General features: G+C 38.1%; 1 protein-coding gene across 4 annotated transcripts in view; it reads right to left on the bottom strand.

Moving 5' to 3' along the window:
• The window catches only part of SV2C (synaptic vesicle glycoprotein 2C), a 74,776-nt gene that overhangs the window by 25,820 nt on the left and 25,028 nt on the right, over positions 1 to 23,928 (bottom strand). The window contains exons 1-4 of one of the 4 annotated variants that reach the window (XM_087958300.1): positions 22,989 to 23,089; positions 20,347 to 20,984; positions 10,213 to 10,393; positions 4,938 to 5,089 (exon numbers count right to left, since the gene is read on the bottom strand). In XM_087958300.1, the coding sequence (XP_087814426.1) occupies positions 4,938 to 5,089; positions 10,213 to 10,393; positions 20,347 to 20,881 (868 nt within the window). In that variant the 5' untranslated portion in view covers positions 20,882 to 20,984; positions 22,989 to 23,089. Of the gene's footprint in view, positions 1 to 4,937; positions 5,090 to 10,212; positions 10,394 to 20,346; positions 20,985 to 22,988; positions 23,090 to 23,928 lie in introns of those variants that run through there. The other 3 variants (XM_087958301.1, XM_087958302.1, XM_087958303.1) reach the window with 3 other exon arrangements.

Below are 23,928 nucleotides of genomic sequence, written 5' to 3'. Positions count from 1 at the left end.
TTCTTTTCATCAAACTAGACATACCCAGTTCCAGCAAACGTTCTTTATAAGTTTTAGCCTCCAGTCCCCTAATCATCTTTGTTGCTCTTCTCTGCACTCTTTCTAGAGTCTGTTCCCATTTTATATTTCATGGTGCACATGAAGAGAGCAACCTTTGATCATGCAGTCTCAACTGCCATTTAAAGGTTTGTTTTTTTAAATGCCCCTTGCCCCTAATATTCAATTTATATCTGTGACCAGCTCAAATATTTTAGAATTAATATTTGTACTGGCAAGTATTGTTTTCAGTAACCTATTCTGTATTTGTTACTGATTATTTAACATTTATTTTTAAGATCTACCATGAAACGTAATGCAGGTAGTCCTCAACTTATGACCGTAACTGAGCCCAAAATTTACACTGCTAAGCAAGACAATGGGCTCAATGACTCTCTAAAAGAATGCAAATGACTAGCTGTTTGCAAGGAATATATATCAATTTGAACTCCAGAGAAAAGTCAAGGTATGTAGTGTTAGTAATATCATTGCATTTATGATGTATACTGCCTAGAGTTACTAATTGAGATGGGCAACTATTGAAATAAAATAAAATAAAAATCTTACCATGGTTTTTGGGATATACACTAGGAAAAGGAATACTAGTTTCAATTAGATGAAAAAGTTATAGCTGAACTAGCCACTGGATGGCACTCTTATAACATTTAGAAGCAAAACTGTTAGTACCAATCTTGTCTCAATTTAAGGTACATATAAACTCTTCACAGCCTGCTATTCTAAATAACTTCACTGTATTCAAGATAGAATATTTAGAGGAAGAGTGAAGGTTCCATCAACCCCTGAAGCAAATCAAATGGGCATCAGGAGGATGTAAAAAGAAGGGGAAATATGGTCCACCAGCAACATTCCTTCTTTGCTAGATGGAAATGGCTGGATTCAATATTTTAAAGCAATTTTTAACATGCAATTATCTTTATAATAATCGTGTAGTTATTGTTCACTTTTAAAACATATTTTGTGTGCTTTCAAGCTGAAAACAGTCCCAACTTATTTAAATAAAGCTGCACTTTCTACTGCATTTTAGTAATACAATTCAAAAGAGAGTTTAAAAGATGCAAAAGGAAAGTGCACTTGGCTTGGTAAACAGTTAAATAAAAATTAGGGGAAAGAGGGGGTAAAGGGCATTCATCCTTCTCATATAGTGTACAGTTTTAAAAAAAAAAAGATGCAAAAAGGAAAGTGCACTTGGCTTGGTAAACAGTTTGTTATACTGCCTACAAAGAGATGTACTCTGCCTAAAGCAATTCATTGTCTTCTATAATGAAGTCAGCCATGACCATTGCAGTCAGCTTTTCTGCTACCGATAATGTATTTTCCAAAAATGTAGTAGGTTTAGATGCACAGACCATTTCACTTCAAAGAGACATTTGAACTCAGGTATCTGACAATGTAGAAGTTAAGATGTCTAAAATCATAAACAAGTAATTTTGAATATTAAAAACATAAAAGTACAATAAAACAATAAGTTAGGAATAAATTAGGAATCTTGGTTGTGCTGTAAATTTACCATCTGTCTTGGCCAAAATGAAAAATTTTCCTATGCTGAATATAATCTTTTTAATAGATTCTTTCTATCTCTCTCCCCTTTGATATACAGGTATTTAGCTTACAATATTGGCCAACAGAGGTATTCTGAAATAGGTTGGTATCCAACATGGTAGATCGTATTTAAATAGTTATGGCTACTTCGAACTTATAACCATTTATTTAGCAACCAGTTAAATTATAACAATGCTGGAAAAAGTGACTTATAACTGGTCCTCGCGTTTACAAGCTTCACAGCATCCCCATTGTCACTTGATCAGCCAGCTTCCAACAAGCAAAGTCAATAGGAGAAGCCCACTAAACAATTACATGATTCTTACTTAATCCATAATGACCCCTGGGGGAAAAAAGTTGTATGTGTGGTCACATGATGATTCATTTAATGACTGCATTGCGTAGCTATGATAGTTCCAGTGTCAGTTGCTGAGGTAAGTCTATCAATAGACTATCAGCTACCAAAACAAATTTATTTTTAAAAAATACTAGAATAATTTCCTTTTTAAAATTTAGATTTGGGTTTGGTGCAATCATGTATATTTGGAGTTAGGAACATATATTTTATGGGAAAACTGTAAGCACATCCTGTAAAAGCCTCTGGTTATAAGAAATAAAATGTCCTGCTTTAACAGATGCAAAAGGTGGCAATGGTTGGATAATCTTAGTGCTATTGATAACTAACTTAACATCAGATTTTGCTCTCCTTGGGAATTAAGCCACAACTCTGAGACTACACTTATTTTCCAACTCAACAACAAGCTGTTGACCAAAACAGCTCTTTGGTAGGCAGAGGTAGAAAGACAAAGAAAAGAGGAAATGCTGTTTAAATCAATAATGGAATAATTAGGGGCAACTGTTTTGTGCATTGGCTTCTTTTTAACATGCATGAGCAATATTGAGCATGTTGGGTGAATAAGCTATTGAAATGATATAAAATAAAATTTGACCGGAGCGTGCCAAGTCAACATTTGTGTTTATGTCAATCAATTCGGGGAATCTGCTTGTCAAGGTTGCAGTTCCAAGCAAATGGGGGGGGGATGACAAACCACCTTGAGCTGAATAAGCTGATTTTCCTGTTTGCTCAAATTTTAATAAAGGGTTATTTATTTAATTTATATCATGATCTTATTATTTTTATACACAACTTTAAACAGCAGACATTTCTAACACTCCCTCCTTCTCCTATTTTCCCACAACAACAACCCTGTGAGGTGAGTTGGACTGGGTGAGAATAAGTGGCCTAAAGGCACTCAGGGTTTAAAAGCCCTTTCATATCTGGGTTTAACGGTGACACAAGCATGCCCCAATAATCTTTGCTCTAGCCATATCCTCATGATTTTGACTTCATTGTGTATCATTCTAGTCCTACATTTCAATAGTTTTCTGCAGCACAAAAGAATAACAGGTCTATCAGCTCCCAAAACTTAATGGAGAGGTCATCCAACCCTCCAAGTACCAGTTGAAGTTCTGTAAAGCATTACCCAAACCAATTGGATGGTTCTTTTTAGAATATCTGAAATAGTTGAGCTGACTGAATGGACTGAACTGTGGAATTTACCTTAAATACCCATGCAAACATACTGCAAGCAACGAGGTTAATTTTCCTACTGGGGGCACTCAAACAACAAAGCACAGAAAACAGGTCTTGCGTTCCATCAGCCTCCCAACCGGAAGCTGGATCAACTACTCAGCATGCAGAACACACATCTCTACACAACTCGTAGTTGAGATTTCTGAGGTGTGCGAGTGTTAGCCCATCTGAAACCTACACTTACCAACTCCTTCTCAGCATAGGTATGTGTCAATGCCTATGCACAATTGCAGACAAGTCTAAGTCAAGCTTTATAGGAATAGATATGACAGAAGGATGCTATGGCTGCTGCATGGAAAATAGGGTGAACTTCCTCCTGCGCAAACAAGTCAACATATTATATTGGTGATGGTGGCCTATAAAGATTACAAAGCCTGTTCAATGGCAGAATATAACATATTTATAAATAAATTTATCTAAATGTGTTACATAAATAAAATATTTATTATCCAGATTTCAATCCTGAATGGAAGTTCTACTTTAGCAGGTATTCTGGAGATCTGGCTGGCTGAAAAGATCTCTTTTACTTCTGTCTGCCAACTATTATATGGTATCACAGGCTAGGACTGGACAATATCAAGGTGGAGTGATTGTTCTATTCCAGAATTTTTCAAACTCTGTTCAGCATAGAACCTGTGAGACAAAGTACACACAAACAAAAATCACTGGAAGCAGCCACTTATCAGAGCTTTGCCTCTTGATCAAGGATCCAATACATGCAAGAGACACAGTCATAGTCACAGACACAGATACACACAGACACCAACACCCACAAGTACATGACCTGAAAATTTTGAATCCCCTGGTCTAAACACATAAGGCAATAGAGAACCAACTCTAATTTATCATCCATCCTCGTCTATTAAGAAAAACTGGTTCTACTGACGATAGGATAGCCCTAGTAATCACAGTTCTGGAATAGCTGATTCAATAAAATAATACTGATTATATAGCTACCTTACAAACTTGGAATGGATTCTAGTTATAACACAGATAATCACTACTGAAAAGGTTAAGTGGCTTGGCATAACCAAAATATCTTCTATTGAGGAAAAAGAAAATTAACTTCAAATATTAACAGAAAGAAAAGTGAAAATACTGATGGCATTTTAATATCTTGGTATATATTATTAAGCTATTCATAGCAAATATGGTAAATAACCTTTGAAAGCCATTTAGCTGTGTATATAAATGTCTTACCCCAAGATAAGCTAAGAAATCGCACATATTTCTAAAAGTCAAACAGTATTGGTCCATTTATTATTTTAAAAAGAAATTTAAGTAAATTTTGTATATTGAATTTTAAAAAATACTACTTATAATTATAGAACAACACTTTTCCCCCCTCATTACTCTAGGGTTGTGCATTGCTGCATATACTACTGGGATTTTAGATCATGCAGGTTTTCCAATGTGAAATTGCCAACCAAAAAACAATATTTTTGTTTGGCCATCTTGGGATAAGGGCCAAATAGTCCCACCATTTATTGCAATGCTTATGTATTTACTTCACATAGATCTGTAACCTCAGATAATGGCTTCTGTTAACAGAATTATATTAAACTGAAATTAAAAATATACGTTGCATATTATCAAGAACTCTATGTTCATAATATTTTGCTGATTAAACAAGTAATTCCATCATGAAAATGGCAATGGAAGAACAATTGCAATATAAACTGGTTTAGTGCTGATGTACAATGGCAATAGAAGTTATACAAAAAAATAATAATCCTGCACTTCTCACCATAATGAGGAATGATTGCCCAGGCCATGGCAGATGCATAGATACCTCCAATCATCCAAAACATGCAAAGCCAACTTAAATGTTCTCCACGTTTCTCTCGAGCAAGTACTTCAGCAAAATATGAAAATACAATTGGAACAGCTCCTCCAATCCTAAAAAAAAAAAAAAAGGAATAACAGGAACAAAATGCCTGCAGAAGTTCTGCATTATTTTGAGGGAAAGCATGCCGAAAGCAATAGAGTTCTGAGAATCTCGACAAATAAATCAATTACTTATTTACATCAAAGAAATGTTGATTAAAGAAAGCTTGTATGCTGTAAGTCATGTATTGCCGAACATTATCCAGGCACAGCTTTGAAGAAATACAAGCATGTTGACTCCCCAAGCCTTTCTCTGGCTTTATTGTAATCTGAGATGGAAAACAATGTAAATCCTCCCACCCTCTCCAAATTGCTCTTATTTATTTAGTGTTTTTCTTTTGCTCCAGCAAAGCAAAGACACTGATGGATTTACTCATCTCTGGTAACAAACTGCTATGTGCCAAGTTTCAAGGGTGATGAGACTGCATGTTTTCCAGGTACCACTGACATGGAGGGGTGCAGAGGCATCAGGAGAGTGTGGCCAAAAAAGTATTGCATATAAAAAGCAGACAATGCTTCAACTGGACCTTTTGGACTATTATCTTGACTATTTTGACATCCTGCAGACACCCCTGGATAAGTATATACATAGTTATGAATACATGAAATGGGTACATATAAGAAAAATAAAAAGAAACAATAGGACAGGGACGGTAGGCACGTTGGTGCACTTATGCACGCCCCCTACAGACCTCTTAGGAAAGGGGTGAGGTCAATAGTAGACAGTCTAAGGTTAAAGTTTTTGGGGTTTGGGGAAGAAACTACAGAGTCGGGTAGAGTATTCCAGACATTGACCACTCTGTTGCTGAAGTCATATTTCCTGCAATCAAGTTTGGTGCGGTTCACCTTGAGTTTGTATCTATTGTGTGCTCTTGGGTTGTTATGGTTGAAACTGAAGTACTCATTGACAGATAAGTCATTGCAATGTATGATTTTATATACCATACTTAGATCAGACCGAAGACGGCGTAATTCAAATCTGGTGGCATAAGGTATTCTACAACGAGTAGAGGAGTGAAGAACTCTTCTTGTGAAATATTTCTGGACTTTCTCAACTGTGTTAATATTAGATACGTAATGTGGGTTCCATGATGAGCTGTATTCGAGTATTCGAGTCTAGCAAATGTTTTCTATGCTCTAGTTAGTAGTGTAATATTACCAGAGAAAAAGCTACGTACAATTAGGTTAACAACTCTTAATGCCTTTTTGGCTATGTAGTTACAGTGGGCTCTAGCACTTAGATCATTAGAGGTGAGTATTCCAAGGTCCTTTACAGAGCTTGGATCATCAACAAGGTCTTGACTATTCAGCTTGTATTTTATTTTCTGATTTTTTTTGCCAATATGTAAGACAGAGCATTTATTTGTTGAGATTTGAAGTTGCCATTTGCTTGACCATTCTGATACATAGTCAAGATCTTTTTGAAGGGTAGCAGTATTGTCTGTGGTATTGAACAGCTTTACATCATCAGCGAAGAGAACGCAGTTGCTCTTAATATGATCACAGAGGTCATTTATGTAGAGGATGAAGAGAGTTGGTCCTAGAACACTGCCTTGGGGGACACCACTATTGACAGGTACAGAATTTGATAGGGCATTCCCAATTTTGACCATTTGTTGTCTGTTTGACTGGAATACTTCTATCCAGTTATGCAGTTGTCCAGAGATACCATAAGATTTTAGTTTTAGGAGTAGTTTGTCATGTACCACTGAATCAAAGGCTTTACAGAAGTCTATGTACATTGCATCTATTGTTTTGCCCTGATCGAGTTGTGTAGTCCAAATGTTTTTGCAATGTAAGAGTTGCAGATTACAGGATAGTTCTTTTCTGAAACCAAATTGGAGAGTAGGTTGTTTGTCTCTAAGTGGAGGATAATGGATTGGTTAATAATTTATTGCATGACTTTACAGGTAACGCAGCATAAAGAGATTGGTCTGTAATTTTCAACTAGGCTGGGGTCTCCCTTTTTGAAGATGGGGATGACCGTGGCTTGTGACCATAGGTTAGGCAAGGAGCTGGTCCTGAAAGATTTTTCAAGATTATGCTTAGAGGTTCTGCTATGGCAGTGGATAGCTTTTTTAAGAAGTAGGCACATATTCCGTCCGGTCCAATAGAGGTGGTTTTAGATTGCGTAGTGCTTTTTCAACATTGTCTTCTGTAAAATCGATATGTATTAGATCATTGTAGTTTTCTGTGGTTCGGCTAGGAAATACTGGGCATGATCCATTGCTGTTTACAAATACTGAGCCAAAGAATGTGTTAAAGAGGTTGGCTTTAATGGTGTTGTCGTTGCAGTCTTTACCATTAGGTCCCATCAGGGGTGGGATGGACCTTGAGTCTTTTAGTTTGTTGTTTACAAAATTGTAAAAAGTGTGGGTGGAATTGGTGCGCAGAAGGTTTTCCTCTTGTTTAATGTGATAATTGGTGCATTCAGTCTTTATCTGGTGGCATAAATTTTTGTATCAGCTTTTGAAATTGGCAACGTGACCAGGTTTGTTTTTCCGCAAAAGTGATGTCTTTTTGGATTGAAGTTTCCTTATTGTTATGGGTAATCTGTTTTGTTTTTTGTTTGTTTGTTTTGGGAGTTGTTGTTGGTACATGTAGTTTGATGACTCTTTTAACTTCATGTAAAAATATGTTGTAATGGTCTTCAACAGTATTGCATCCAGTGAATAGAGATTGCCAATCAAGGGATGAGAGATCGTTGTCTATAAGATCATAGTTGCCTTTTTTAAGTTATAATTGGGGATTACGTCATTGTGATGATTTTTGTGTGGCGTATGTTGAGACAAAAGTCAATCATATTGTGGTCACCGTCCTAGTAAATCAATATTATCATTAAGGCCAATTAGTTAGAATAAATTAAATGTATATATTAAAACTGATAAATCTTTGACAATAGTACTCTGCCAAGTACTCTGATGGTTGTCTATGGAGATTCTCAGTCATCTGGGTCATGGTTGTCCCAAAGGTGCTTTTTCAATAGGCAACTGGACTTGTTTTTCTTTTAAGACATTTTGTTTTTCATCCAAGCTTTTCCAGCTCTGACAGGATTATGGGGAATGGAAGGATTTATATACCTTGCAGACAGCTAGTCATTTGCATTCTTTTAGAGTCACTGAGGCCACTTGGAGGTTTGTCTGTGTCCTCAGGATCAGCTGATAGTGCAAATGGGTGTGGAGACTTCTTGGAACTGCTGAAAGGACTGTATTGTGGAGCTGTGCTTTCTGCAGGATGTTTTCTGCCTTGCGACCCTTCACTGTTGAACACAGGCGCAGGCAGTTGGGGATGCGTCTATGTTTCTGCATCTCAAACTGAAGCGCAAATGGTTCCTGTTGTCTGCATTTTTTCTGGAAATCCATTCATACTCCCACACCATTCAAAGGGTGTTAATCCAGGGGTGGGATTCAAAAATTTTAGCAAAAGGTCCTCTGCCCAGTTCCTGGGTGGGCGTAGCCATGGCGGGCATGGCCTAGCCGGCCTCCTGCACCATGGCAGTGGTGGGGGGGCATTTTTGCCATCCCTGGGCTCCAGAGGCTTTTTCAAGCCTCCGTGAGGGCAAAAACAGCCTCTCCGGAAGCTGGAAACGGGCCCATTTCTAGCCTTCCCGAACTTCCGGGAGGTGCATTTTTTGCACTCCCTGAGCCTCTGCACGCGCCCTGCACTTACCTGCATCCAAAACGGGCCACATGGGGACTCCTGGGAGGGGTGGGGGGGGTAGCCAGGAGTGGGATTTGGGGGTTCTCCGAACTCCACAGAATCTTAGCTAGGGGCTCTCCTGAACCCCTGCGACCCCCCAGCAGCCATCCCTGTGTTAATCCCAAACAGATAGCTAAATGTCTATGGAGATTCTCAGTCATCCAGGTCATAGAAACTTCTTGAATGAGAAATGAAGCGTCTTCAAAGAAAAACAAGTAAGTCTACTTGCCTCTTGCAAAAACACCTTTGGGACACCAAGATGATTTTTCTTCACCCCTGATCTGACCCTTTCGTTAAAACAGATATTCTATGTCTCTTCCTCACTTCCTGATATCTCCTCCAAGGAAGAATGAACTTTTGTTTTGTTTATTGGATTTATTAAGGCTGCTCAACTCCAAGAACATTCTGGGTGAATACAACCCTAACCCTAACCCAATACATATATTAAAACAAATTTAAAAAGACTTAATTGTCTAGACCAAAACAACAGCAGGGGCTCCTCCATAGCTCTAACTTCAGGCATGGGAACAGAGCCAGATCTTGAAAGATTTCCAAAACCAACAAAAAATTGAAGCGTTGCATATCTCTGGGAGGTTAATCCAGTGTCCTATATTGTAAAGTTATACAAATTTTAGAATATTTAAAACGGCAATGCTGTTTGAAGAAATGGGAGGATGGTCTTACACAAATGCTAGCAAATCAACATTATCATGTAGGTCAATTGACAGAAATGAATTAAACACATCTAAATTGATAATTTTTGACACAATCCTGTGATATCATAAAAGTTTGATGTAGTAAGTTGTTACCTTGGTACTGGTAAAAAATAAAATTTCCTGCTACTGGTAAAATTGTTGCTACTTGTTATGCGTATAGTATAATGTATCAATGAATTACATGAGTACAGTATTTATATTTGTGTCTAAACTTGGTTATTCCTACTTCTTGTTTAGAGATAAGACAAGAGTAATTACACTAACTAGCACTCTTGCTCAGACTGCTAATGACTGGCAGTTGATTTCTCACACTCTTCTTCTGTTTTCCAAAACCATCTGCTTTGAGTACATTTTTGTTCCAGGGGTTCCTCTTCCCCCTTCTTTTTCTCTCCAGACCCTCATTGATGACCATTTCAGAAAGTCTTGCTTCAGGAATAAATCAGTCAAACACAACTGGCCAATCTATTTCAGGATTTTCAGCCATCGCTGTTGGAATTATCTCCTTTATTCTTCCTTAGCTGTATAACATTGCTATACCTGAATAATATGGATGACTATAGCCAAAAGTGTAGACTAAGAGAATGTAAAAATATCTGAAGCAACCTACTTTCAAATTTGATCTTTTGAAAAGGAATAACCGTTAGTATCACTTCACCTTGAAAAAGATCAGCATACAAGTGTACTGTAGTTTAGACAATAGAAGAAAGCAGAAGAGCTCACCCAAATCCAGAGAGTAATCGACAGAAGAGAAAGAAGCCATAGCCCTGGACAAATGATGAAAGGAAAGCAAAGAATCCATTGACCGACATACATATCAGAAGAGACTGTCTTCTTCCCACCTTGTCTGCCAAGCCTCCCCAGAAGAAAGCTCCTACCATCATCCCAAGGTATACTATGCTACCTGAAACAGAAAAATAATGTATAGGATTATACAGTACTATCACGATACATACCTGTTCTTAGTATTAACCAGTGGTATCATTTATTTAGAATTATTGCAAATGAATAATTTGCATATCCATTTATGGGAACAATTCCCTATCCCTTTATTTCTCATATTAAATATATATTTATTTGCAAAAATATCTAATATTTAAATATTTATTATATTTGTCCATTTATTCAATCAGATGCACGTAGATATAATAAAGCACAATGCAAGCTAATACAGGAACACCACAGTAATAATGGAATAAGAAATTACCAGTATAATGTATTCCACTATAAATCTATGTACTAGTAAAACTTTCGTTGTGTTTATCTTTGTTTGTACCTTCAAGTTAGCCCAAATGATGCATCATACCATAACAATTTTTTGAATCAAGATACCTAAAAGTCCGTTAATTTATGAAATGTATAAAAAATCTGGGACCCATTACTCCCGTAAAACTGAAATTTTATTCACAAAATTGTCTCTGTGCAGTATGCCCATGGTGACATGATTATGATTTATATACAGTATTTTATAAATAAATATATTATATATTTACGTACTCTTCTTAGATGATCACAGGACCATCCAACATTGTAAAAAAAAAATTGATGAGTCTAAAATTTAATTTTAATTCTGGTCACTCAGACTGTATGACCTTTCTCTCAAAGGATGACCTAATGTGTTACAGGGTTGTCCAGTATATTCTAAAAGAATTACATCTCAAGTTACAAGTTCAATGTCTCCTAAAAATATGGCTAAGGAAATACTGCAGTTGCTTCATCAGCATAAATTATTAATATATTTGTTCCAAAATCAGGTAGAATTTGAAACTAGTCACAAGGAATTCACAATCTGTTGTGAAAATATGTACATTCACATATTTACAACTGCTTTTGCGGCCTTTTGAAGGATGGAATGCCTCTGAAAAGCTGAGCTGGAGACTAGCATCTCACTGTATTTAGAAGGCTTTCTATATAAAACAGCCCAAACACAAATAGTTAAATAAGATTTTGCTTAAGGTTTTTTTTTTTTTTTAATTTTCTGGGCATTTATTTCAAATTATAGCCTATACTTTATATTCCTCCATGGCCACGCACTTTCATGAGAATAAGAGTCTGACAAGACCTATTTCTCCAGACTTGATTTCAAAAATCAGATGCAATACCATCCCTCTAACAAATATGTATCGTTTGCCAGGTGAAATCTATGCATGAACAGTTTGTCACATATGTTCCACTGAACCTTAGAGAGGGTCAGGAAATGGTGTATTTCTCTCTATCCCAATACGTAAAGGTTCACTTGCAAATATACCTTTTTCCTGACTGCTTGCCAAAAATAATTAATAATTACAGCTTCCCTACTTCAATGAGGAAGGAAGGAAGATCATGAGAGGAAGACAAGAGCAGGGGTCACGAGTTCACCCTTTGTGACCTTCTGACAAAGTCAATGGAAAAGCCATGCAATTAATAACAGTGTTACTAACTTAACAACTGCAGTGATTCAACAAAGTTACTGGGGAAGCGAACAGGAAGTTGCAGTTGCTGTCATGTGATATTGTGCTTAATAACTGTGAATGATTTACTTCACGACTGCAGCCAAAACTGATGTTGTAAGTTAGGCATGGTCAAGTGATGCTTCACTTTATAATCTCTCCCCTTAATAACAGAGCTGCCAGTCCCAATGGCGGTCAGAAGGTGAGACTACCTGATTATCAACTCCAAAAATTGAAATACAATATAATTAATTGGCTTTCCAAAGTGTCTCACGATGGTCGATGGAAAATTCTCATTCTGTATTTATATAATGAAAGCTCAATGATGTATTTGAAAATCTGGTAAATTAAAAGTAGTATCATCAAAATGTAATTTCATTTTAGCACTGTAATATTTGGTGATATTATATTTTTAAACACACTCATAAGATTATAAGAGAATGCAATAGAAAGTACAGTGATGACGACAAAATGAAAAATTCCAAGAGTCAACCAAATCAATGGCTTTCCTACTCAGATGCTCATCTGCACTTATCCATATTTTTTCTGTTGATTCTGGATTTCAGAGTACTTGAAAATGACATATATACTACATAAATATTTTGATGTTAACATCTAAACCAAGAGTGCATACACTTACAAGCCTTAGCAGGCTAATTCATAGGAGACTTTCTTTAAATCCATTCTGAAGTCTCCCTAAACAAAGAGACACAAGAAAATGCAATGTATAAACTATACAGATAGTTCATGATTAATGCATCTTACTGGAACTGGAATTTCCTTCGCTAAATGATGTTGTCATTAGGTAAAATACCATGTAATTGCACTGCTTGGTGACAGAAGTTTTGGTAGTCCTGGTTGCAATTGTTAGGCCAGGAGCTCACTTTCTTCTGTCCAACTACATTCACCTCCACTTCAACTCTTCCCACCAACCTATTTCTCCCCCATCTCTACCCTTTTGGCTAGACTGCGTCCCATTGCCCCAACTGACCTTTGTCATTTTTCCTCCCACTGTTGATGAGGCATGCCCAACTTGGCCTGTCATGGGATAGCTGTCGGTTGTACAAAACCTTTCCAGAGCAAGAGTATAGGGCAGGAGGAGCAGTACAGTACAAGACAGATTAAAAGACAGTGATGAGGAGGAGATAGGTGGGTGGGTGGGAATGTAAATGAATCTGGTCATAAATGCAGATGGCTTGTTCAGGATCCACATCACGATCATGTGACCGTAAGGGCGCTGCAGCAGCTATAACATCAAGGACTGGCCATAACTAACACTTGTTCAATGCCATCATAATTTCGAACAAATGGACGCCATCTTTGAACAAATGGGCAATTAGTAAAGACTACCTGTAAGCAGATGAATGATGATACCAGAGGGGGGGGGGAATCCAAGAGCCAGCTAAACAGAGTTGCTTAAAAGTACATTCAGAATCAAAGGAAGAATTTCCAAGCTTAATTATCATCTTACACAAATAGACAATATCTAGTATAAAATCTGTTGCAATTCGCAATGCTGGGAAGGTTGATAGTTGAAATTCAGCATACCGGAAGTTTAGAAATTCAGCTTACCAGGTTGCCTATCCCTGAATCATCGTTACCCCTTGAACAGCCAAAAGACTAGACAGTGACCACATTATTTAATCCAATTTGCACAAATAATGTGTCCCATTATTATTATTGCTGTTTATGCAAACAGCAACAGTTTTATAAAAACAGCATTTGCTGAAAGGTAGTTTAATCATGAAAGAAAATATACACATGTGCACATCAAAACACATAAAGATTAAATACTGTGATGTAGCAATTACTGAACAGGGTTACCAATACTAAATTAATCTCAAGAAATGATGTGAAATAACTGACAGATACTTTTACTACTAGTGTCAAAAGTATCATTTGAATGTATCTTCACTTACCCAATAGTTCCTGCTGATATTTAAGAGAGAATCCTAACTGACAAGGCTGAGATAAGGCAGACTTGGTTAAGTACGTGTAATAACACGCAAGGCAGATTATCGTTTTCTCTGTAACTGAGGTCCCTCAAATGTTTCTTTTAGATGTTTGATACTAAATGCTGAAGCAATACGCACATAAGTCTTAAATTCATCCTTTCATAGAAGCAAATTAACATGTTTCTCTAGTCTGAAATCTACTGAAGTTTTAAAGAGATTCTCAGTGGCATATGCCATGAAACCACATAAATGTTGCTCATTCTCTAGGATTAATTGTGCCTACAATGAAAATCCTCCATTTTTGGTTGATTTGCTTTAGTTAGATGTTTAAAACAACAGCTAAGGAAATATGGAAAAAATTATCTTGTATGTCGTAATTATCTTAAGATCTTGATGTGCCCTGAAATCGTTGGCCAGGAGTCTCTCCTCCAGCTGGTACAGCCAGTGAAGATCTCGTGAAAAACGAAGCTGCCATAGATGCCCTGATAGCCCAAGCCGCTGCCTGGTGGGTGTGCTTGAGGGTTTGCTGAGACCTTTTGTCCTCTGCCTTAAGCACATCCTCTGGCTCAGTGGAGTGCCTGATGAAGAGAACGAGGCTACCACTGGGGCGTCCACTGAGGGCACTAGCAGGGCGTTGGCCAAAGCCAGGCCCATGTTATAAAATCTCCTGTTGTACGATGAAGGACGAGGCCCCGACCCAGGGGAGGTATACTGCTCCTTCACTAAATCAAGAAATACCAGCAGGGAAGGAAGTACTTCTGTATGGACCACTGTCTTGGAGAATGGAGAATCACTGTGGCTAGAAGAGGCCACCTGTGGTTCTGGAGCCACCTCCTCAGGGATTAGCTGGGCCGTGACCAAAGCTTTGTGCAGGAACGGTTTAAATAATGAAGGTTTAAAAACTGCTGCTGAGGGAGGTAGATCAGATCTAAATTCCTCCTCCTCTGACAAATTAGGATCTCTGATCTCACCTTCCTTCTTCTCAGAATAAGAGGATAGACTACGTTCAGAAGGGTTGGTATAATCCCTCTCCTCATCCTCGCCCCAATATGATTGGGTAGGCTGGAAACTGAACTGTTGTCTGGGAAGACCTTTGTGGGATGAGTGGGAAGACCTTGGGACAAGTTAGGAAACAAGGACTGTCCTCTCCCTGGTGGGTGAAGAAGTTGTTGAAGCCCCTCAGCCAGGCCCTGCCTTATGGCCACTGAGACCATTTCCCTGATGTCATCAGGCCTGTTCCCTGTGGGGGGTCCACCGGACGCAAGCCCGCAGCAGTGGGAGTATAGGTTGCCTCAGGCCTAGGCCTGTGGCCCCCTTAGATCATTTGACCTATGGGGAAAGAGGGACCAGGGCCCCAGGCTGCCTGTCTAGGAGGAAGGACCTGATCTGCTTAAATCCTGGGGTAAAAGCTCTTCTTCCACCCTCTCTGGAGACCAAGCTAAAAGGTGGCTAACAGAGCTGGGAACATTTCCCCCTCCCTTATAGAAACCTCTGGGTAAGCCTGCACTTCCCCTGACTGAGAAGCCTGCTGGATCTGGTCTCTCATCTGTGCCAATGTCTTTGCAAACTGCTTTTCCAGAGCAGCATGCCTTCTCTTCTCAGCCTTGAGCTTCGATTTGGGAGCCAGGGCCTTGGCTCTGATCTTAGCTGCAGCATCTCTATTTGCACAATGGCCACTTTGTCTTCTTTTCTTCCTCATAGGGGCTTGAGAATCTTGGGCTTCTTCCAGGCCCTTCGGGTCTGATTGGGTTACTTCCCTCTCCATTCCACAAACAGAGCAGGCACAAGAGGTGCTGTGAGCTTCCCCTGTGGTAGTGCTGCCTGTAGCATGGGCCAGGTGAGCTGTGGAAACTGTGAGGCCCAATTAATGTCCTCTTTTTTTTTTAATAAAAATTTTATTTGCGTTTTCACAAAACACAATACAAGTAAAATTTCTTTTCTTGAAAATAGCATGGTCCCGGGTTATCACTTCTCCATACAGACACAAATTCAATTTCATATTCATCTTTGTGTTCTATTCCATATATTATTACTATTTTAACATTTTCTCAATAATTTTTCCCTTCCCTTAGTTTTCTCAATCCCCCTTAGTTTTCTCAATCTTACTTTTAATTATCTCATTCCTTTCTAAATTCAATTATATATATCTTTTTCTAAGTTTCAATGCCTTTCCAGTCATCATATTTATACTTTTGTCTGTCCTGTTTCAATTTCATATTTTCTTTTCTCATTAAACAAAATTTTCCCCTGTAATTACTAATTGGAGTATGACACCTTTGTATCTTTTAATTTTTATCCATTCAACTCTTATTTAAACTTCAATTTATGCCTTTACAATTATAACATTCAATATAACACATAACTTCCAGTCGAACTCTGCTTGGTACGTTCTTAAAATACGCACTAAGTTCTTAAAGAGAAAATGTATATATAACAATAATAAATAAAATACTTATTCTATTCCAATTCAGCTCTATCATTAACGTTAGTTATAATCTTTGACATCTTTAACATTTATTTTCAATAGGATATCATACTTCTAGGAACACTTATAGTATTTCCATATTTTTTCATGTTTCTTTCATATTCCTCTTCACTTAATTTTTATAACACATTTATAATAATTAAAATGTTCCCTTCCTTTCCTCATTTCATTCTCTCATTCTCTTTATTTCATTACAATGAGTATTTTATCTATCATTTTAATCACACTTGTTTCATATTTTCAAAGTTCATTTCTATTTCTCATATAACAATACTATCTTATGTACCCTTGCAGAATCCCCCTTTCAATTAAGTTTTCACCCATTATCTCTGTGTCTTGTACGTTTTCCCTGTTTCTCTTTGTCCTGATTCTGTCCTTTATAATTTCCCTCTTCTTCTCCCTTCCCTTTTTGACCCCTTCTCTCTCTAATTCTGATTCTCTCTTCTGTAGTCCTCTCTTCTGTTTCTTCCTAATGTTGTAATTACTTTTCAAACTATTCTTTTTGGGGGTTGTTTTTTCGGATGTTAAATTTTTCACTCTCTTTCCCCCCTACCCTTTCTTTTCCTTACATAGAAATACTTGGTCATTGAAAATGGCTTCTTCTTTGTCCTGCCCTTCTTGTTCTACAGGCATTTCTTGTTGTTTCTCATTGTTCAGGATCTCCATTTCTAAAAATTGAAATAGGAAGCCGAAAGAACCTCTTCCTTCTTGTGCATCTTCTTTCTGTTTTTTAAGTTCCATTCTCAATTCTTCCAAGAATGATACCATTTTAAAAACTTTTAAACAACCATCCGATTAATTTTAGTCCTTTAGATCCAATAGCCAAAAATCCAAAAACCACTAAGTAATCCAAATAATCCAAAACTGTTTCTTCTTGCTTCTTTTTCCACTTTCTCTTCCTGGGGTTGTCTTATCTTGTTACAATGTTTCAGTTAAAATGTATCTTTTAGGAATCTTGTTAAAGTTTCACTGTTAATTCCTTTCACTTCCAGGTGGTCTCCTCTATTTTTCCAGATCCTACCCTTTTGTTTTTTTCCTTCTTTTAAAAGTTTTTGAAAATCCAGAAATCTTTATCATCCTTTTGACATTTTATTTTCAGCTTAAATACCTGTTAATGTCAAAGTGGATTTTTGCCGGTTTCTTGCTTAAATCTCTCAATTGTCAATATGGGGAAGAAAAGAAAAAAAACCAAATCCTTTCCCTTCCCTCTCTTATTCGCAGCTTCAAAGTCTTCTTTGGGAACAATGTTGTTCTTTATAATTCAAATTCCAGGGTAACTTATATTGTTGCTTTTCCAGTTCGATCCGGTCAGCCAAAACTTTCTCTTCTTATCTTCCTCCTGCACATTATTTTCTGGTCAAGTTCTTCTTTGAGGTGGCCATTTCTGACCACCGCTGCAACTGCCTTCGGGAAAGGGAGTAATGACCAGCTGGGGAGAAGAGATGCGGCTCTCCTCGACCCTGCTGGCAGTCTCCCCCCTCTTCACCAATTCTACAGGGTGGCTTAGCCCAGAAACCAGCCAGCTCGGGGCGCTCCAGCAGTGAGCACAGATCTAAAGATTTCGGTCTGTCACCGAAGAAGCTCAAACCGGTAGCCTCAATTAATGTCCTCTTTTGAGAGACAAAATGGCCACCCGATTTTCAAAATGGCCGTTCACCATGTGTGGCAGCCCTGGGATGGCCTCACTATCTCCTTCGCTCCTTAGGTGCTTACCAGGAGTGATCAGCAATAGCCAGGAACAACTGTGAAGCGGCAGAATTGAGCTCCAGAGTCAGCTGTGAAACGGCTAAATTAGCAGCAGAACGACAAGTTTCCACAATCTTTGGGATTGTGTGGGAGGCTCAGCAGAATGCTCCCTGAGCCCCCAGTCCCACAGTGAGGCAGCGCCGAAGCCTTGGCGCTGCAGGAGAGCTGATTCCTGCTCTCCTGGTGTTATAGCTCGAATCAGAGTCCCAGGAGCAGTAAGAAGGCTAAAAAACCTTGGAATAGAAATCTCTTTTGCTAAAATATCTTTTTACCTCATTAATACTCCTTCCAGAGACAAGACTCCAAGGCAAGAAACTGAGTCAAAGATGATGAGCCAGTTAAGGGCTGGCTTTTTATAGTGGCAGACTCAGCTCTATGATGTCAGAGGGAGGAGTCATATCCTATTCCTAACTCTTGTTGCAGCGTGGATGAGAAAAAAGAAAAGCACTGATGTCTTACTCCTTTTGGTGCAGTAGAATAAGTAGTAATATAAAAGCTCAACTTTTTATTTATTTATATATGTATTTATTTATTTATTTATTTATTTATTTGATTTGCCAATTGTTTACAAGATAATAAGTATAAGTGTATACATAGTTGTGAATACATGAAATGGGTACATATAAGAAAAATAAAAGAAGAATAAGAGAAACAATAGGACAGGGACGGTAGGCACGTTGGTGCGCTTATGCACGCCCCCTACAGACCTCTTAGGAAAGGGGTGAGGTCAATAGTAGACAGTCTAAGGTTAAAGTTTTTGGGGTTTGGAGAAGAAACTACAGAGTCGGGTAGAGTATTCCAGACATTGACCACTCTATTGCTGAAGTCGTATTTCCTGCAATCAAGTTTGGTGCGGTTAACTTTGAGTTTGTATCTATTGTGTGCTCTTGTGTTGTTATGGTTGAAGCTGAAGTATTCATTGACAGGTAGGACATTGCAATGTATGATTTTATAGACCATGCTTAAATCAGACCGAAGACGGCGTAATTCAAGGTTTTATATGTATATGTATATACATATACATGTACACATACCAGCCATTTCTATTAAAAAATCCATCTAATCACCAAAACCCAAAATCAAACTTTCAAATTTTTTCCCACTTCAAGCATAAAGTCCAACAGCAATTTCCAAATAGAAACAAAATTAATTGTGTTCCTTTCTTTGTTCAAAGCAATCAATTTAGCCATTTCTGCTCCGTCAACTTTTGCAGCCATTTGTCCATTGTGGGAATCAAAGTATCCTTCCATTTTTGTGCATAAAGTAATCTTGCTGCCATCAATATATATAACATCCAAGTTCCTTTTCCCCCCCAAATTCATTATCCATTAAGCCTAAAAGAAAAGTCTCTGATTTTATCTTTATATTCACTCTAAGAATCTTCTGTATTAAGATATGAACACTACTCCAATATTTCTTTGCTTTGGAAAAATGCTGATAAATTCTGGATAGATTTTTATAATATCCAGAAAGGACAATAAGAAAGGTAAGCTGAGGGACAGTGGCCACATTCGGAGTTTTGAGAGCATGATAAGGATATTTTCATAAGCAGCTTGCCTCCTCACAAAACAGCAGGCACAAAATGTGATTTTTTTTCTCTCCATAGGGCAAATAAGGGAGAGTGCTCCCGTATGATGATGCTTGTATTCCAGTTTATCCCTGATCCATGGGAGAGGTACAGGTGGGCATTTTTCCAAACAAAATGCCTGACTGCAGATACCCTCCATGTTTATTTACTATTGCAAGAATGAAGAAATCCCACTACTTCAGTGTATTAAGAAGCTAATCCTATATGACAGAATAAAAAGATACCTCCTAAATCTCTTCCTTCATGCAGCATAATAGGTTGTGTAGTTTTTCACTTCTGGGTGGAAAGAAGAGTTGATTCTTTTGATTGTTGTTGTAACAGATCAATTTAGTACCAGCTTCTTTGACTTTGAACTTTGCCTGATTTACCCTTCACGATATACTGCAGAATAAGACATTTTCTAATTTCTCATTACAATATCTTACAGTATATACTTGTTTTTATGCTATATAGCCTGGCAGTACATTTATTCAAGACTTTTACATCTTAGCTTTCAATTTTAAGCAACTGGACAGTTAGGAACAACTTGCTTTTTTGCTTATTTTAATGCAGATGAAAAGAAAAACACAACTTTTTTTTGTCCTACCAAAATCTAGATAGCATTGGTCTAGTTTATTATGATTCAGAGTGTGACAGACTAGAAATAACACTCACCAAGCCATCCAGATCCAGAGTTGGGGATGCACAAATCTGTCTCAGCACTGGGCAATACAAATCCAACCACAAAAACCTCTACTCCGTCTGCCATTAGTGCCATTCCAAGGACAAAAAAGAGGGCCCACTGAAAACGTCCATGCCCGCATTCTTGAATGATTAATTCATATTGCTGTGCTAGCTCTTCTTCATCAGCTTTTCGCTCTGTCTCCAATTCACTTCGATCTTTGTAAACATCTGTGATTTGCTGCCCTAAAGCTGCAGTTCCATCTTTGTTCTGTGCTGTACTTGGGATTCCTTGATACTCTCCTTCATAAATCTCATCATCTTCGTCATGTCCTTCAGTTGCTTCACTTGATCCTTCGTCTTCATTTCCTTCTCCTTCATGGTTATAATAATCATTTTCTTCTTCAGCCTGGTATCTATTGTAAGATCTTTCAGTGTAGCCATCTTGAGCTCTATCTCCTGCTTTCTTTACTGCCTGTTTTTTGGCCGTCTTGGCAATGTCTTGAGCCCCTTTTGCAACCCTCTCCATTGTCTACTGATTGGTGTATTCACTATAGTTCTGTCCAAAAAGGTACATGTGCTGGATAACAGCAGCGGGCAACTCCAAACCACATTCAGTTTCAAAACAAAACCTAAAAAGAAGAAGAAAGTAAATTAAAAGTTGTTTATTCTTAAGAGAATCACACAAATGATTTAATATGATTCCTGCTTAAGAAACGTAACTATCTATGCATTTCCCACAGGTTAAAACTTACTAATTTACATGTGGCTGGTGCAATACAGAAATGCTCCTGCACACAACACAGACATCAGATGACATAGATCAGGGTTGTCAAACTCATGGAGTGCTTACATCTCTCCCATGGGGCTGCCCTGGAAACAGTGAAGAACTGGCCCACAATGCCCCCTGCAAGCAAAAACGAGCCCGGGAGGGCCATGCGTTGCCACCACCAAGCTCCAGTTTTGCTAGTAGAGGGGTACAGGAGGCCGTCCCGGCCAAAAACAGAGCCGGTGAACCTGCTTTCGCTGGCAGAGTGCTTGGGCCACCACAGATGCACCCCCCGACATGAGTGACATTAAGCTAGCCACGCTTACCCTGACCACACCCACCCACACCCAGTCGAGGTCAAACACAAGCCTGATGTGGCCCTCAATGAAATTGAGTTTGACACCCCTGCCATAGATAAAAGTATCAAGTATTGTATAAAAGACAAAAAAAAATTCTCTCAAAAGCACTGAATAACTTTCTGCACTAAAAGAAAAAGTTCAGTTCAGAAGATGATCAAATTTCAGCATAGTTTAGAGCAGGGGTGTCCAACCTTGGTAACGTTAAGCCTGGAGGACTTCAACTCCCAGAATTCCCCAGCCAGCAAAGCTGGCTGGGGAATTCTGGGAGTTGAAGTCCTCCAGGCTTAACGTTACCAAGGTTGGACACCCCTGGTTTAGAGGGAGTTTCTGTTCCAAGCCTGCAATGTGCTTTCCTCCAGCATATTTCCATTGTTGAACACTAATCATCCAATCATGCAAAGGCAAAGCTATATGTAACTCTCTGCCATTTTGCATACAGAACCCATAAATTTAGCATCTGTTCAGTCTTTACATTTACTGCACAGCACATCAAGAACATCAAGCCCTTTTCCATTCATCTTACACTAAAAATATATGCCCATCAGCCTAAAATTAGATGTCAAATATACTGAAATGAAATCTAGTATGTATTTGATTTTTTGCACCATAAAATCAAGTCACACAGAGATTTCAGGTTGCATTATCCTTAATAATCATTACACGCTTAGTTATTTTGTCTAGAAGAGATTAATGACATTTGAAGACCAATAGAATGAAGGCAATCCAATTAGACAAAAAGCCAAACTCCTCTCCAAGGACTCTCACTTTAGTCCTAAATGCTATTATCAAAGTGATTTAGCAATTCTGCTAAAAGGAAAAGGGATGGAATTGTCACTACATAGTGCCATTTCCCAATGATTAAGTGCTCGCATATTCACTGCAGCACACTCATGAATGGAGCATCTTTGATTTAAAATCTGCCTGACATTGTTCCAAATCATCTCATGAAAATGATACTGTAAAAAGCTAGCCCCTGCAGCCTCAAGGGTTATATTTTATCACCTCTGTAAAGGCAATGTGATTTCATACATTCAGAACTGAAAGCTAACGAGAAAACACAAAGACAGTAAAAGAAAGAAGAGAACTGTATCTTTGCAAAATGTGTAATTATTATTGGGGGATGGTTATTCCTTCACTGTGTCTGAGTCCATTTATTTTCATTCATTAAGATTATTCAATTTTATTCTGTGCAATCAAGTGTCTGTTTTTGCAATTGCAAAAATCTCCATAATTTAGTTTAACCATACTCCACATCATACAAACCCTTAATATGAACAGAGGCTAAGGTACAAAAGATGTCCTAAGTGGCACCTGTGAACATTTGATTTGGAACACCTGTTTTTAGCAGATAGTAAAGGTTTCTAGATACGTCAGGTGACCAGCATTTTAAGTAGGGTTGTTTTTCTACCAGAAGCATAAGGTACACATCTATAGACATTCTGTTTATAACTCTCTGGCCTTTTACTCCTCTTTTCAATCTTACTACTCAGTATCCAGTACCTACTCACCTGTGCCAGCGCTGGACTTTCCTGCTCGGGCGACACCTCCCTGGTTGTTCAGATCTCCCCGTCAGTTCACTTTGGTGAAGAGCAATCCACCACTGGAGAAGGAGGAGCCTCCTGTCCCAGACGCTGAACTCAGCATGGCGCACCTCTGGGTTAAAGGCAGCTCCCTCCTCTCCAGAGGGCAGAGTCTTCAAGTCCCTGTTTGGGCACCAATTATGAGATTACAAATTCTCAGTTTTGAATCAACAGGAGACATCTTGAACAATTTCCAGAGCTTTATCGCCTTTTGCAAAAGCTGGTACCTTGTCCTCTTCTGGGTAGAGGCACAAGGGCAATGAGACAAACGATTGTACAGAGTCCCACTTTCATCACTGCCCCATTGTTTAAAACGAGCATAGGAAGATTCTCAAATGCTTTTTAGAATGATGCCTGGGTTCACAGTCTAACTCCAAGGTAACATGCTTAACAATCATTTACTTAACATTTGCTTAATAGTTGCTACATCCTGCCATGTTTACAATAACTAGTATCTTTTCTGGGTCATCATAACAACTATCCTCAAATAAGACTTCTGCTTAAGCTTATGCTGAATGGATTTCATCTCATCAACACTTCTGTCTGTGTTAATGTTTCACAGGGGTTTTTAAGGTTATATAGAAGAGAAACATATAGAAGAGAAATATGTTGATCCTTTTACATTTTCTTTTACAGGAATAATTATTTCTTCTTTTTTACTTCTCACAGAAGTGGCATCCCTTGTAAATTTCCATGGTAATTTAAAAGGGGCTTTTTTCTCTTGGATAATGGTATGGAGTATTTATAAGAATAGATTGATTGCATGTGGAAATAGGTATGTTATACATCTCAACACCTCTCTTTTCAGTTTATTTGAAGAAGGGTTAACAATAATTTTTTTCATTAAAGACCTTTGGAATAATGCCAC

Source organism: Notechis scutatus, chromosome 2, assembly GCF_049901735.1.
Source record: "Notechis scutatus isolate UNSWTSFEM ecotype Mainland chromosome 2, rNotScu1.2, whole genome shotgun sequence".
NCBI lineage: Eukaryota > Metazoa > Chordata > Lepidosauria > Squamata > Elapidae > Notechis > Notechis scutatus.
This window is presented reverse-complemented; position numbering and strand designations above follow the sequence as displayed.